General features: G+C 42.3%; 1 protein-coding gene across 6 annotated transcripts in view; it reads left to right on the plus strand.

The window, feature by feature from the left end:
* The first annotated feature begins 752 nt into the window (after positions 1-752).
* The window catches only part of ARHGEF6 (Rac/Cdc42 guanine nucleotide exchange factor 6), a 62,629-nt gene continuing 48,608 nt past the window's right edge, over positions 753-14,773 (plus strand). For 4 of the 6 annotated variants that reach the window (XR_006274268.1, XM_038415165.2, XM_038415164.2 and 1 more), the window contains exons 1-3: positions 756-1,635; positions 2,794-2,877; positions 14,288-14,372. Coding sequence is in view for 4 of the 6 variants with exons in the window: in XM_038415165.2 (XP_038271093.1) it covers positions 1,471-1,635; positions 2,794-2,877; positions 14,288-14,372 (334 nt within the window). In the remaining 2 variants the exon portion in view is untranslated. Of the gene's footprint in view, positions 1,636-2,793; positions 2,878-8,273; positions 8,429-14,287; positions 14,373-14,773 lie in introns of those variants that run through there. The other 2 variants (XM_038415163.2, XM_038415167.2) reach the window with 2 other exon arrangements.

Consider the following 14,773-nt stretch of genomic DNA (forward strand, 5'->3'; position numbering starts at 1 on the left):
TGCTGCAGCAGTCAGGTGGGAGGGAGGGACAAGGCAGAAAAGTATACTGAGCCATCCAGCCTGCCTCATGGTGGCAGAGAACAACAGTTCCCCGCAGAGACCCCCATAACCTCTCCCTCATGCAGAATGCACCATGCTGGCACATTCGGCTCTGTGAATATGGCCCCTGCCTAAGAAGACTGCAGTGTGCACTGGGTGTGCAGGAGCCAACTTGCTGTTCCGGTGATGCCCCAAATTTTTGGGTTCCCTATGCAGCCATGTATGCTGCGTATGCCTAAGAACGGCCCTGACTTTACTGTCTCCCAGATCTGTCCTGGGGAGGAGAGGGAGCTTGGTGGTTTGAGCATTGGCCTGCTAAACCCGGGGTTGTGAGTTCAATCCTTGAGGGGGCCATCTGGGGATTGGTCCTGCTTTGAGCAGGGGTTGGACTAGATGACCTCCTGAGGTCTCTACCAACCCTGATATTCTATGTGAGTTCTTTATGCACACTGCAACTTTTAGTTTTACAAAGTACAGTGAAATAGTTCATACGTGTTTTAGTATGGTGTGTCCTGAGTAGAACTTGTTGAAAATTGTTTAAACTTTTGTTTCCAGTGGAAAGTGCTTTCTTCTATGTTGTTTTGTGAAACTTCGTATTCTTATCAATATTTTTATCTAAAATGTTCATTTATCATTTTTTTGTGCTCAGAATAAGTTCAACAGTGATATTTTTAACAAGGGGTGTGTGTGTGTGTGTGTGTGTGTGTGTGTGTGTGTGTGTGTGTGTGTGGAGGGGAGGGCAGAAGAAATCTCACCATGTGGCTAAACTGCCTGAAAAGCTCGTATTGCAGATTTTGAAAATAGAAGCATTCACTGTGTTCTATAAACACTTCTTATGTAAAATTTGTAAAAATTGTCTCACAAAAAATAAAGTTATTTGAAAATGTGTTTTTTTTCCAATTAAATTTTCAAGCTCTTAATTGTTGACCGCAGTCCCTATTCTGCACACGTTTGCAAACACTTAAACATATGCATAACTTTACTCTCATGTATTGCTATTGACTTCAGTGGGACTATACAGAAGGGTAGTTACTCACATGCTTAAGATCTTGCAGGGTTGCTCCCCATATTAGGATAAATTAATCATATAAGATACCGATGGATGTGATATAAATATCTAAACAGAGAGAGGATAATCATTTTTATTTACAAGCAACAGTTCAACCCAAAAATTCTACTTACTTTCACCATATTTAAGCACAATAATAAAGGACCTGAAACCATTTATACAGCCACAAACTTGTTTCTTCATTTAGAATGAGCATAGCTTCTGTTTTTTTAAAAAATCACAAGTTCAGAGGCTTTCAATGCAGAGTTAAAAGTTGTTTCAAGTTTTCGCTTTGCAGTCACTAGAAGCAGGAAGATGCAATCACGGATGTGGGTTAGGGTTTGTAGCTGCACTAAACTGCAGTGAAGGCAGAATTCTTAACGATGAATTCAGAAGAGCGAATTGTGACATGGCTTATTTCATTAGGAGTTTTAAATTCCCCCAAAAAGATTATAGGTGATCCAGAGCAGTTCTTGAAAGCTTCTCTGAAAGATGGAGTAGTACTTTGCAAATTGGTTAATCGGCTGCTTCCAGGATCTGTGGAAAAGGTAACTTCTTAAGTGTATTTTGGTAGTCACTATGGCAGGAGCATCTTGCCACACTGTGCTGCATGTCTCTAATACTCTGAGAAATCAGAGCATGATATTTTACCAGCAGGCACTGTTTCTAATGACTTTTTGGAGGAGGGAAGAAAGGAAAGATGCCATCTGTGTTTCGGAGAGACTTCAGTATTTTATCTTGTGTCAAAGTTACTATATTGTTAGTTGGATCTAAGTAAAATATAAATTTGGATTGTAGCTTTTTAAAATTTTGTAATTTAGAGAAATTTTGTCAGCAACAAGAAACAAAAAAAAAAAAGCATATTGCTTGTATTTACAATTGGAATTGGCTGAATTATGCATGCATGGCGTAAGTCCTGGCATGACTTTTATGCATGCTCTTGTATTTGAAGTAGAAATATTTACTCAACCAGAGGTCAAATCTCCAAGTCTTAGATAATCTTTCTATGGCTTGTAAATATAATGCTTGAATTTTAAAGAAAATTCCATAAAGAAAGCACTAATATCTTGCTAACCAGGAAACAATAGAGAAGGGACTCAAATAAGAATAAAAGTGCCTTTCATCAGTGCCAGTTTGTATTTGGTCTGGCCAATACATTTGCAATGTTTTGAAGCTGCTAAACCAAATCAGTACATCATGTTATAGTTTTACTTGGTACGTAGGCAGACAGTTCAAATCATCAATAAGTAACTGCAAACAGAAAAGCGGAAGGAGCTTGATGAGAGATAGGAAATGGCAACACAGAGGACAGGCTGTCAGTAAAATGATAGAAAAAACAGATTCCTCCCCATCCTATAAAACAGGAACCTTTAAAAAAATAAGTTGAACTAGCTGGATATATGTCTCCATTTATGTATGTAGTGGTGGTTTTGGGCAGTGTGCTGATAAAGGTCAAGCTTCTCACTATCACTTAGGGAAGTGTCATATGCTGACATTCAAAACAATATGCCGACCATTTAGATTTATGCATCATTTCCTCCAGTGGCTCTTCCTGGTTCAACAGCTTGCCTACCAGCATGAGCCTCCCCCTAAAAAGCTTCCCTAATTCAGAATAAGATGCACATGTCAAATATCCATGTAAGCCTGATGAGCAGAGACTTTCCTGAGGGTAATACAAAAATCATGTCTGGGTTTTGTTTCTTTAGTATTGTCTGGAGCCCAAAAATGAAGCAGATTGCATCAGCAACATTCAGGAGTTCTTAAGAGGCTGTGCCGCACTTAAAGTGGAGGTAAGTTATTCCACTTATCTCCATTACGCTTTATAGAATTATTATTCTGCTTATCTGTTTCCCTTGTGAATGTTCCTAAATGAGACCACATAGCAGGAGATTAAATTGATCATTATTGATAATCTCTTGTTTTAGTAAAATACATGGGAGTCTGAATTCCTTAATATTTGGGACGGATTCAGAGTTGAATAGACTACCTTTCAAGCCTTTGAGATGAAGCTAAATGTTGAAATAGGAACATGTACTAAAAATAACATTCTTTCTAGAGAGAGCTGAGCAGTTTGATCCTGCTGAAGATTTTTTGGTACTAAAGAAAAATTCATTCAATCCTCAACCCTGCTTTAAGTTGCTTTATATTGTAGTAATATTAAAACTACTTTACATTTATCCAAGGTCTTTCCTCACAAAGGGTTGCTGTGTTAATTGTGATAGAATAAATGGTTCCAAAGAGTCAAAGGTATTAACGTGACCCTGTCTCTGTACAACACTAATGGTTAAATAAAACTTCCAGTTTTGAGTACAGAGAACTTGGCCTACTTAGTCCCGTGGCAAACATACTAGAAAATTCATGCCAAAAGTCTAGAAATTTATTGATCAGGATACACAGGAGAAAAAAAGAATCAGAAGAAGACATTTTGGAATTCAAATTGACTGGTTAACAGAACAAACTTAATCAGAACCTATCTAAATCCCTTTTTCACATAGAGCATGTGTTAGTCTTCTTAGTTGGGAAGAAAGGGTTGGAACCTTTTATAAACTTTCACCTACTTTCCAACAGCAAAACTTACAATTGGGGTAGGCCTGATAGACCCCGGTTATGACAACAGGATCCTAAAATACTTTACAAATATTGGGCCTGATTCTGCAAAACATACTTGTATAGATGTTGCCTTTACTCACACAAAAAAAGTCAATGAAATCAAAGGAATTACTTATGTAAATATCATCTGTTTAAATGAGTAGAAGTTGCAGAATGTGCCTTTTATATGGTCCCAAAGAGTGCAAGCTGATTCCTGTGCCCAAACCTAGCCCCAGTATGAGTGGAAGGGTTTGCCCACCCACAAAAGGCTGTGCGATCACGGCCTAAATGACTGTGCTGATTCTTCAAAATAGAAGTTCAGTTAATTTTGTTATATATATTTATATTGGTCATGTGGCATCCCTGGAGTTGATTTTTTAAAAAAAAAAAAGCCTCTTATTTCACACAAAGGACATCTTACTATGGAAGTTTATTTGAAAATTTGGCATTAACTTCCCCTAATGATGAGTCTGAGGAAAAAATACTGCTTTCAAGGGAAATAAGTAGAGCTGATTGGGAATTTTTTGACAAAACTTTTTTTGTCAGAAAATGATGATTTGCGGAAAAGTGTCAGTTTAGATGAAACTTTCTTCTGGAAGGCTTCTCAGGTCCAGGATGGAATTTTTGGTCATAATGAGGGAGAAAGAGAGACCCATATCAGAATATCCAAGGGCACTCACCTGAGATGTGGAAGAATTACTCCAAATCAGGCAGAGTAGGAGCTTGAACCAGGGTTGCCTACATCCCCGATAAGTGCCCTAACCACTGGACTGGTGGCTATTCTGTATATTAACTGAAGGACATGACACTAATAAAAAGCCATTATTTAAACAAACAATAATTTCTTGGTTTTCACATAATTATCAGAAATCCCAGAAACAGTCATACTGTAAAAAATCTCTAAAAACAGGAATTTTGCTTTTCCTTAACTTTCGCACAAAGGGTCAGATACTGTAAAGCCTTACTCACTCAGGTACCGCCAGTGAATTTTACTTATGGAAAGTATCATCTCTGAGGCCAATAGGAGAATTGGCACTTACTTGAAAATTTGAAAAATGTAAACTAGCTCTATAGTTAGTCAAAAAATGGGAATTTAGCAAAAAAACCCCATCTTTTCCCCCATTTTTTCCCAATTTCAATATGTCTAAATTGGAAGAATTTCAGCCAGCTGTATTCAGTGGGGAGAGATGGGGAGGGAGATGGAATGACCAGAAAAAGTGAAGTCATTAATAGAGCAGCTCCTTCCAGATTTGGATTGAGAGACAGTGGCAGAGAGGTCTGCACTTCTCGGTACCTGTTTCATTTCTGCTATGCATAAAGCTAGAGAGGATTCCATGCTCAGGGCTGTCTGACCAGCACCTTTCACAAGCATTACTTTCACTTGGAAAAGAAACAACTAGCTTTGGGACCCCTCTGCAGCAGCTGTTTACAAGTGCAAGAGCAAGTCTGAACTATGAAGATGTTCACCTGAGCTTCAGCACTGATGAAGGTCATGGATACCATGGCCTGTGAAGTATCGGGGTGGCACTTGGAGAATGGAGATAAAGGAGCACAAAAGAGGAGATTGTTCGGGCAAGGCAGCAGTGCTTGAGAGGTAACATCTGGATGGTGCACTTGGTGAGATGTAGGGAGGGGTTGCTCTCCTCAGGGAAAGCTCAGACTCCCTCAGGCATGAGGGAAACAGCAAGCCTAGGATAGAAGAGATGGAGAGAAGGAAAAAGAGTGGAAGGAAGGAAAGAAAAAAGGAAAAAAAAGGAGTATTGTATGCCATCTGGTATTACATAATCCACAATAAACTCCCCACCTCAACATACCCCAGGATTGTTCTGAAAGGACCATTTCTAGGGAGTGAGAACGTATCGGCACATTCCTTATTTTCTCTGTTGGGACTGCTGGGTGTGAATTACACTGGTGGTCTCTTGTGGAGTAACACCTGAACCTGACCTCCATGAACCGGACTCGGATCACCAACTGTCCCCCACAGATCACTGGAAAGTCATCGAGTGGTCATGATGTACAGTCACTATTGACTTTCTGAGTTCAAACGTGTAAACTCTTTACCCACCCACCATGATTCAGATGTGAGGCAGGGCTGTGTAAGAACCACCTACAGTTGGGCCAAAAGATTTGTGATTAAATTGGGTGCAATTTGAGGTGCAGTAGAAAGGACAATTTCTCTTGCATTTTTTAGGATGCCCTGGGATACAAAGCAAGGAGAAAGCTCCTGTACAGACTCACCAGATACCGTATACTCACATGTTTAAGGACACACTTAAAAGTCCAAGCTGGACCGAGTGATAAAAAGCGGCTCTTATCCCTTTTCCCATCCCCATTCTCTTAAGCAAACTCATCTCCTGAAATCCTGTTTCTTTTGAGGTCATCAACTTCTGCACTTTCTTTCTACCTCATCTCATAACATTTTGTTGGTGACTTCACATCAGTTTCCACAGCAATAGTGACACCACAAGCAAATCAAGGATAAGTTTATTCAGGTGGAGAATAAACAGCAATATCTATTTTTGGTACCTACCGTTACCATATTCTTTGAGTTCCTCACAAGCTTTAATGTATTTCTCCTCACACCAGCCCTGTGTGAGAGGACGGTGCTATTATCCTCATATGGACAGGGAACTGAGACCCAGAGAGACTGAGTGACTTGCCCAAGGTCATGCAGGACATCTGTCATGGAGCAAGGAATTGAATATGGGTCTCCTGAATCCCAAATTCGCACCCTAGCCACTGGGCCATCCTTCCTCTCCAATAGATTATTACATTTTACCTTTACATGCTTATGTACATGTGCAACTCCTAGCATGCACACATATGAGAGGGCTGAATTTGACTGGATGTTTGTTTATTTTAACAAGAAGGAGAACATTATTTAGCAAGGTAAAACGGTTATTGGTGTGACAAAGTAGTTCCTGCAAATGGCTGGATTTCTGAACCAAGCCAGGTACCTGCAACATTAATCAGATGTTTGGATTAAATCATATAGTCAAGTCAATATATGGATAGTAGAGCATGGAATTTTGGTGTTGCAGTTCTGAGCAGTTGGAAATCTGGGCTGCAAGCTCTAAGGCCCTGATCCTGTAAACACTTTTTTGCATGTGCTTAACTTTAAGCATATGAGTTAGTCTCATTGACTTCAGTGGAACTACAAATCGGCTTAAAGTAAAACATGTACAGAAGTGTGCAGCAGGATTGGGGCCAAAATTTTGGTTTTTATATTAGCTCTCAGTCCAATACTTCCTTGAGCCATTTCCTTTCCAAAATGCAGCCAAATACTTTGCTGAAGTGTACTGGGAATTTCATACTTCATGGAAGCAGGGTTGTAATTGAACATATGGACACAGAGCCAGGAGGCTTTGAGTTTGCTGTTTGGGGCAATGACATTTTATTTTTTAAAATGTCACTTCCTTGATTAAATTGTGACTCTTTCCCAGGGTCTTGAATAGCAATTTGTCTCTATTTTTAAGAAGTTTAGAAAAGCTGACGCTTTCATTTTAACAGTCTGTTGTCTCTTTGCCTTTATTCTGTTGATATTGGGCTTTTATTGGATTTTTTTCTGCCTTTATCCCACCTGGTCATTAGATCCATATTGGTTTCTATCACCTTCTCTTGATAGTTCTGACAGTTGTCTTGGTCATTACTACTACTAATTTTTCTTCTTAAGGTATTGTGATAGTGGGAGCCACCAGCATGTGCTGTTGTATATAGTCTTACAAGTTCTTTTTCCTACCGCAGGAGCTCTGCTGGCTGGCTATGGAGAAAAGCTGCAGTGTTAGTTTGGTGGGTTTCTATTTGAGGGAGCTGTGGCAAGCGGTGGGAGAGCTGGTTTTCTTCCCCGACTGGAGTCAATGCTTGGGGCAGAGCTGCTGCCTGGGAACCCTGCATTGGCGTTTGGGTGGAGATTCCCGACAGAAAGGATTACCTGGTTGAGTTTGTGACCACTTTTGTACCAGCACTGATGCAGATAATGTAAATAAAACAATTTTACACTAAGAAAATACTTTTATCCATGCCCCAGACTTCTCCATCCCCAGAGAAACAAACTGCAAGGCCCCTGACAGATGCTACTCTTTGGCGGAGGGATGACAATATTTTAGACGTAGTGATTAAAATAGATGGAAACCGGATGGGTGAGATCGTCTTGCAGCAGCCAGAGCGCTTCCCCTGTCCCCGAGCCAGGGCAAGGCGAGCGAGCTCCTTTTGCTTTGGCAGAGAGGGAAACGGAGTTTCTCTCGTATTTAACCTGTTCCCAGAGCTGCCTTCAGCGCTGGGCTGGTCTGAGAAGCGGCTACCCAAGGCACCGAGCGTTTGGCGAGGCTGCGAAGTGGACACACTCGCTTTGGCGAGAGATGCACCAGGCACTAGAGGCATCTCCGGACGTTGACTCTGCGCCAGCCCGGCTGGGGCTGCAGTGCGGGGGAGCAGCTTGCGCGCTGGGAGCCGCCGCTAGAGCGCCAGGGAAGGGGCCCCGGGGGCCGCCGCTGCTCCTCCTGGGGGCTGGGGCTCCCCGGGCCGAGCGCTCCCGGGACCCGGTCGGGCGCAGCGTGCGCGCTGGGGGGAGGCGCTCCCTGTCACTTCCCCTTCCTAGGGCCGCGATCCGGCTCCGGGTCAGAGCCAGCAGCCGCCTTCCGCACCCAGCTGCGCCGCCTCCGCCGCGGACAGAGCCGGGGGGCCGCTGTCATGCCCCGGGGGTGGCCACCATGCCGCCCTGCGCCGCACGGAGACTGAGTGCCCGCTCCTGCCGTGAGTACCCGGTGCCCTCCGCGCCGCTCCCTGCCCTGGGTGCCCTGCGCTGTCTGCACGGCCCCCCGTGCTGCGTGCCCGGGGCCCCCTGCCCAGCGCCTCTTGCCCCCGCGCCCGGCTGCCCCCTCGTCCGCTGTCCCGCAGCTGGTGTCGAACACACCCTCACCGGCAGCCTCCGCCCCCAAGTGCCCTGCGCACCGCCTGCCATCGCAAACCCTTCTCTGACCGTCCGTGGCAGCAGGTCAAGTAAGTCACAACTTGTGGAGCGTGGGCCCGTTCTGATTCTTTGTGTCCGGCTTCCCCCGGTGTGCTTAGGGCCGGCCGTGCTCCGCAGTGGCTGAAGCCGCTGTCTGAATGTTCGGTGCTATTTATGTTTGGAGAGGGGATGCAACCGAGGCTGGTGGGGAGCAGAAGCAATTGTACTGGGGCCCTGAGCTCAGCTCTCCCCCCCCCCCCCATACCCTCCACTGTCTGTAATGGGTGAAATAGGAGGGGGTGGGGCCCGAGATACCAGGGTCCCATATGTCTCTGGACTGCATAAGTGCATTCGACATTTATGGTGGGCGAATCTGAAAACTGATTTGCTCTTTATGTGGAGAAGGTGCCATGCATAAAAACGGTACAGCATACAAGAAAGACTGGCCAGTACCTAGGGTGTTAGGAAAGGTGGAGGTGTGACCAAGGTAGTGCTGCTAAGACTGTGGAACCACCTATTTTGTGCTGTGCAGAATCTTCCCTGAGGAAATTCTCTTCATTAGAGCAAGGACTGGATAGTGCTGATTAAAACATTCCCCACTGTTCTGGCATATCTCTGTTTTGCTGGTTTTCACAGATATAATTTGGTATAATATACAGATATAATATTTTCACAAATATAATAGTTTGGACCTGTTCCTGCTTTCATTGAAATCCATGACAAAACTCTCATAGACTTCAGTGAAAGGAGGATTGGGCTCCTAATTGCCAAAAAGGACTGACTGCCTAATAGTTACAGCAGCAGGTGGGACTACAGCTGGCTTAGCTCACAAACCTTTTTTCTGTTTTGGTCACATGGGTCTATATCCTTGCTGTCCGTTTCATTTTGAGTTTTGGGTTAGTGCTAATGGTCTGAGTTTGGTTGGTTTCATGTTAGAACCATGCAAATCTGCCTTTCATCCGAAGCCCTAATTCATTGTTAAAAGGTTCTTAACCCTTGGTGAACCTCATTCACATACTGGGTTTATAATAAAACCAGATATTCCAAAACTTTCTCACACATCCCTGGGTTTTATTCCCAGTTAGTGACTTGCTAAATATGTTAGGGCCCGATTTTGAGAGGTGCTGAGCACCTACAGCTCTCATATAAAATGAGTGGAATTCTCTCCCTTCTGCAGACCTTAAGAAATTAAAAATGGCTATGCTGGGTCAGACAATGGTCCATCTAGCTCAGTATCCTGTCTTCTGACAGTGCCCAGTGCCAGATGCTTCAGAGGGAATGAACAGAACAAGGCAATTTATCAAGGGATCCATCCCCTGTCATCCAGTCCCAGCTTCTGGCAGTCAGATGTTTAGGGACACCCAGAGCATGGGATTGTGTCCCTGACCATCTTGGCTAATTGCCATTGATAAGCCTATCCTCCATTAATTTATCTTATTCTTTTTTGAACGCGTTTATATATTGGCCTTCACAACATCCCTTGGTAACATGTTCCACAGGTTGGCTGTGTGTTGTGTGACGAAGTACTTCCTTCTGTTTGTTTTAAACCTGGTGCCTATAAATTTCAGTGGGTGACCCCTGGCTCTTGGGTTATGTGAAGAGGTAAATAACACTTCCTTGTTCACTGTCTCCACACCAGTCATGATTTTGTAGACTCTATCATAACCCCCCTTCACCATCTCTTCTCTCAGGTGAACAGTCCTAGTCTTTTTAATCTCTCCTCCATATGAAAGCTGTTCCATCCCTTAATTATTTTTGTTCCCGTTTTCTGCATATCCTTTCCAATTCTAATATATCTTTTTTAGGTGGAGCGACCAGACCTGTACACAGTATTCAAGGTGTGGGCTTACAATGGTTTTATATAGTGGCATTATGAAATTTACTGTCTTATTACCTATTCCTTTCCTAATGGTGCCTAACATTCAGTTAGGATTTTTGACAGCTGCTGCACATTGTGTGGATGTTTTCAGAGAACTATCAACAATGACTCCAAGATCTCTTTCTTGAATGGTAACAGCTAATTTAGACCACATCATTTTGATTGCATAGTTGGAATTAGGTTTGCCAATGTGCATTGCTTTGTATTTATCATCTGAATTTCATCTACCATTTTGTTGCCCAGTCATATAGTTTTGTGAGATCCCTTTGTAACTCTTCACATCTGCTTTGGATTAAACTATTTTGAGTAATTTTTTATCATCTGCAAATTTTATCACCTCACTGTTTACCCCTTTTCCCAGATCATTTATTAATATGTTGAACAGCACAGGTCCCAGTATAGATCCTTGGGGGACTCTGCTATTTACCTCTCTCCATTCTGAAAACTGGCCATTTATTCCCACCTTTGTTTTCTGTCTCTTAACTAGTTACTGATCCATTAAAGGACCTTCTTTCTTATCCCATGACTATCTACTTTGCTTAAGAGCCTCTGGTGAGGCTTTCTCAAAATTCAAGTACATTATATCCACTGAATCATCCTTGTCCATGTGTTTGTTAATCTCCTTAAAAATTGGTGAGGCATGAGTTCCCTTTACAAAAGCTGTGTCGTCTCTTCCCCAACATATCATTCATCTATATGTCTCATAATTCTGTTCTCTACTATAGTTTCAACCAATTTACCTGGTACTGTACTGTAGTTAGGCTTATTGGCCTGCAATTGTCGGGATAGCCCCTGGAGCCTTTTTTTAAAAAATCAGCATTTCATTAGCTCTCTGCCAGTCATCTGATACAGAGGCTGATTTAAGTGATAGGTTTCATACCACAGTTAGTAGTTCCACAGTTTCATATTTGAGTTCCTTCAGAACTCTTGGGTGAATACCATCTGGTCTTGGTGACTTATTACTGTTTAATTTATTTGTTTGTTCCAAAACCTCTTCCATTGACACCTCAATCTGAGACAGTTCCTCAGATTTGTCACCTAAGAAGAATGGCTCATGTGGGAATCTCCCGCACATCCTCTGCAGTGAAGAATGATGCAAAGAATTCATTTAGCTTCTCTGCAGCAGCCATGACTTCTTTGATTGCTCCTTGAACACTTGGATCCACAGGAAAGGCTGCTCTTCTAATCTCCCTCCAAGCTCCCACCTCTATCCACTTCTTCTCTCCCCCTTACAGTTGAGGACTGGGAAAGCTGCAGCTGATTTTATCCTAATATAATGTCACCAGTGCGGCACATGTTTCCATTGGAGGAAGCCAGGATCTGTTATTTCTAATGTAGGAAAAACACCATGACTCAGTTTGGGTAAATTGGCATAGGTCCGTTGACTTCAGTGAAGCTATGCTGATTTACACCAGCTGAGGAGCTGTCCTCTTGTCCTTTACTATCATAAAGTATCGGTGGAAAGAGCCACACACACTTCTCCTTTTGGATTTGCAGCTCATCTTTAATTAAGAGAACAAAATTAGGGACAAGAGAAACAGAAGGAGTAGAGTTTATATCTTATAATTAAGGGCTTGTCTACATTATTCTGGAATAAAGTCTGGAGTGAATTTAAAGTGCAGTAGTTATTTCAGAATAACTCCCTATTGGACACTGTTATTTCAGAAAGCCATTCCGATCAATTTCCCCCATGTAGATAAACCTAAAAGTTGTTTGCTTTCCTTCCATCATCTTCCATCACCTTTTGCACACACAGAGGATATGTCTACATTAGACTTCTGTATCGCAAGTTAATTGAATGCCAGTTAACTTGAGGTGTAAAAGTCTAATGAAGATGAGCGCACCCATTCATTCTGGGTCTGGAGAGATCACTGCTTTCTTGAAGTATTTTTCTCATTCACTCCTTTAAAAAATATACTGATGCCACCGTTGCAAGTCTGGGCTTGTTTTCCTTGACTGCTGAAGTGGAAGAAAAGGACATGACACAGCAGAGAAAACATAAGCAAACATTGCAATCCCAGTGTAGAACGAAGCTGTGCTAACATCACGTACACTAGTCACTGCCAATGGGATCGCTATACTCAGGAGCTCTTTTAGCCTCTCTTTTGAGGGAGGAACTAATGTTGCTATTTAAAGCTGAAACCCTTGCTCAAGTAGCACCTACTGCAGAAAAACTACTTCAGACACCAGTGGGTAGTGTGTGGCCCACTCCTGTGGGAGTCTTACAGAAACAAACCCAAGAACAGATTCAGCACACACATTAGAAGATCTGCTTAGAGTATCCCCAATATATGTGGAAACTTCCTTCAATCTTACAGAGTTATAGAAGTATCAAAGGGATAAGTCTGGGTAGTTTGGAGTAGTGTTGTTTGTAAAGGGAGCTACTAAGTTTAACACACGCTTTCATACAACTCTAAATGGGGAGGCTTCTGCTTCTTAGAGTTTTATCAGAGGTGGTTTTAATACCTCTTCTTGCAGATGATATTCTCCTAGATCCAAGTGGTTATATAGATTTTTAAAACCAAGAACCGCATGTTGTCTTCCTCACCTACTGTGTAGTGTCTACTGCTCAGATGCCCTGCGATGTGTGTGGCACATACGCTTAGAGAGAGAGAGTATAGAAGCTTGGATTCAGGGGAGGGCAAAGGCACTTTTTACTTCTGACTTTATTAGGACTTTGGGAAATGTGTCTGAGGAACTATATGTAGGAAATGAAAAAGGGCCACATCAAAGAGTAACCCTTCTTTCTGTGAGTTTTTTAAGGTAATGAATGATCTTGTGCTTGTTTTTCACTAAGTACTTTTTAGTGCACTGGGATAATCTGTCAATGGATAGTGTCTGGCTGGACAGTGGTTAAGGCCTTCCATACTCATTGGCTTTGCAGAACTATAGCTCTAGCCCCAGTACAAAGTATACCTCTGAATGAGCAGGTGGTGTCCACAAAGCTTCTTGTACCTCTTCAACCCCACTCAAGGTTTGGAAGGATTTGCACAGACCCTCCGCAGTAAGGTGAATTTCTTCCATATCAAAGAGTGAGACTGTGGCTAGAGTGCTTTGAAAACCCAAAAAGCATCTCATCTATTATTCTGGATTGGTGAAACAGTGAATGCCACTTACAATGCAGAATTTTATCTCCATGGTGATGATGGTTTAATAGGCCAGGTCCAGAAGATCCACTGACCCCAACAGATCACTGACATGAAAATAAAACCCTTCCCATTGATATATATTTTTGCCACCTGCTAATTGGAGCAATGAATCTTTTTGAATGGAATGTCTTATACACTGGATAGTGAGTGCCTGCTGCCTGGGATAACTGTAAATATATACCGCATGTCATGTTGTAAGTGCAGAACATCCTGTGTTTGGCACCTTCGCTATTAAAGTATTTACACTCTCAGGCCCATTAGCTTAGATTACTAAAATGGCAGTGAAATCATTCCTTCCCTCCAACCAAGTGACAAAATTCTGAATGATTTCAAGGGGAGCAAGATCTGATCCGCATTTGCAAATGTCACACTGTTCTTCCTTTCATGTCCATAGCATCCTGCTCTGAATGGGTACATGCACCTTTTTTCAATATCTGTTGCCAGTTTAACCTCACTAAGCTAAAAGGAAGTTGAACAAATCAACTCCAAAACCTCTTCCTATATTTGAAATGCTGCAAAGATGCTTAGGGGGTTTTGACCATTTAATAATCACTGTCGTTGCTTACCAGAGTGGGCCAGTAAAACTGGGATTATAAGATGTTTTGTGTTAAACTGACGTAGTTCTTTTTTTACAGCTCTTTGATGCACGCGATCTGTATGCCGGAGGAAATTTCTCCAAGGTGCTGAATACCTTAGCAGCTGTAAACAAAGCTACTGAAGGTATGAAAACTCTTATCTTTTTTTAAAAAATACTACCTCTAAGTATGGTCTGCTATTTTTGGTAACTCATGATTTCTAATTATTTTCAAAGGTTTGGCAGACAAGACTGCCCACCTGGAGCATGTGGTACAGTGGGATTAACAGTTGCATTTCTAGTGATTTAGGACTGAAATATGCTACCTGAGATATGCATTTTGGAGGTTAGAATCTTCTTTACACTATGGCCCTTTACGTGGTTCTGGCTGTATAAATGGACCTTCAAGTCCATCAGCATAAATCGGCCTTAATATAAATGAGACTCTAGCCCCAACAAATGCAAACATCGAATTTTAAATGGTACATTTTAAAGTTTGAACAAAAAGGTAGACCATCCGCATTGGACATTTGTTGAATGTCTAAAC

The sequence above is a fragment of the Dermochelys coriacea genome, chromosome 9, assembly GCF_009764565.3.
Source record: "Dermochelys coriacea isolate rDerCor1 chromosome 9, rDerCor1.pri.v4, whole genome shotgun sequence".
Taxonomy (NCBI): domain Eukaryota; kingdom Metazoa; phylum Chordata; order Testudines; family Dermochelyidae; genus Dermochelys; species Dermochelys coriacea.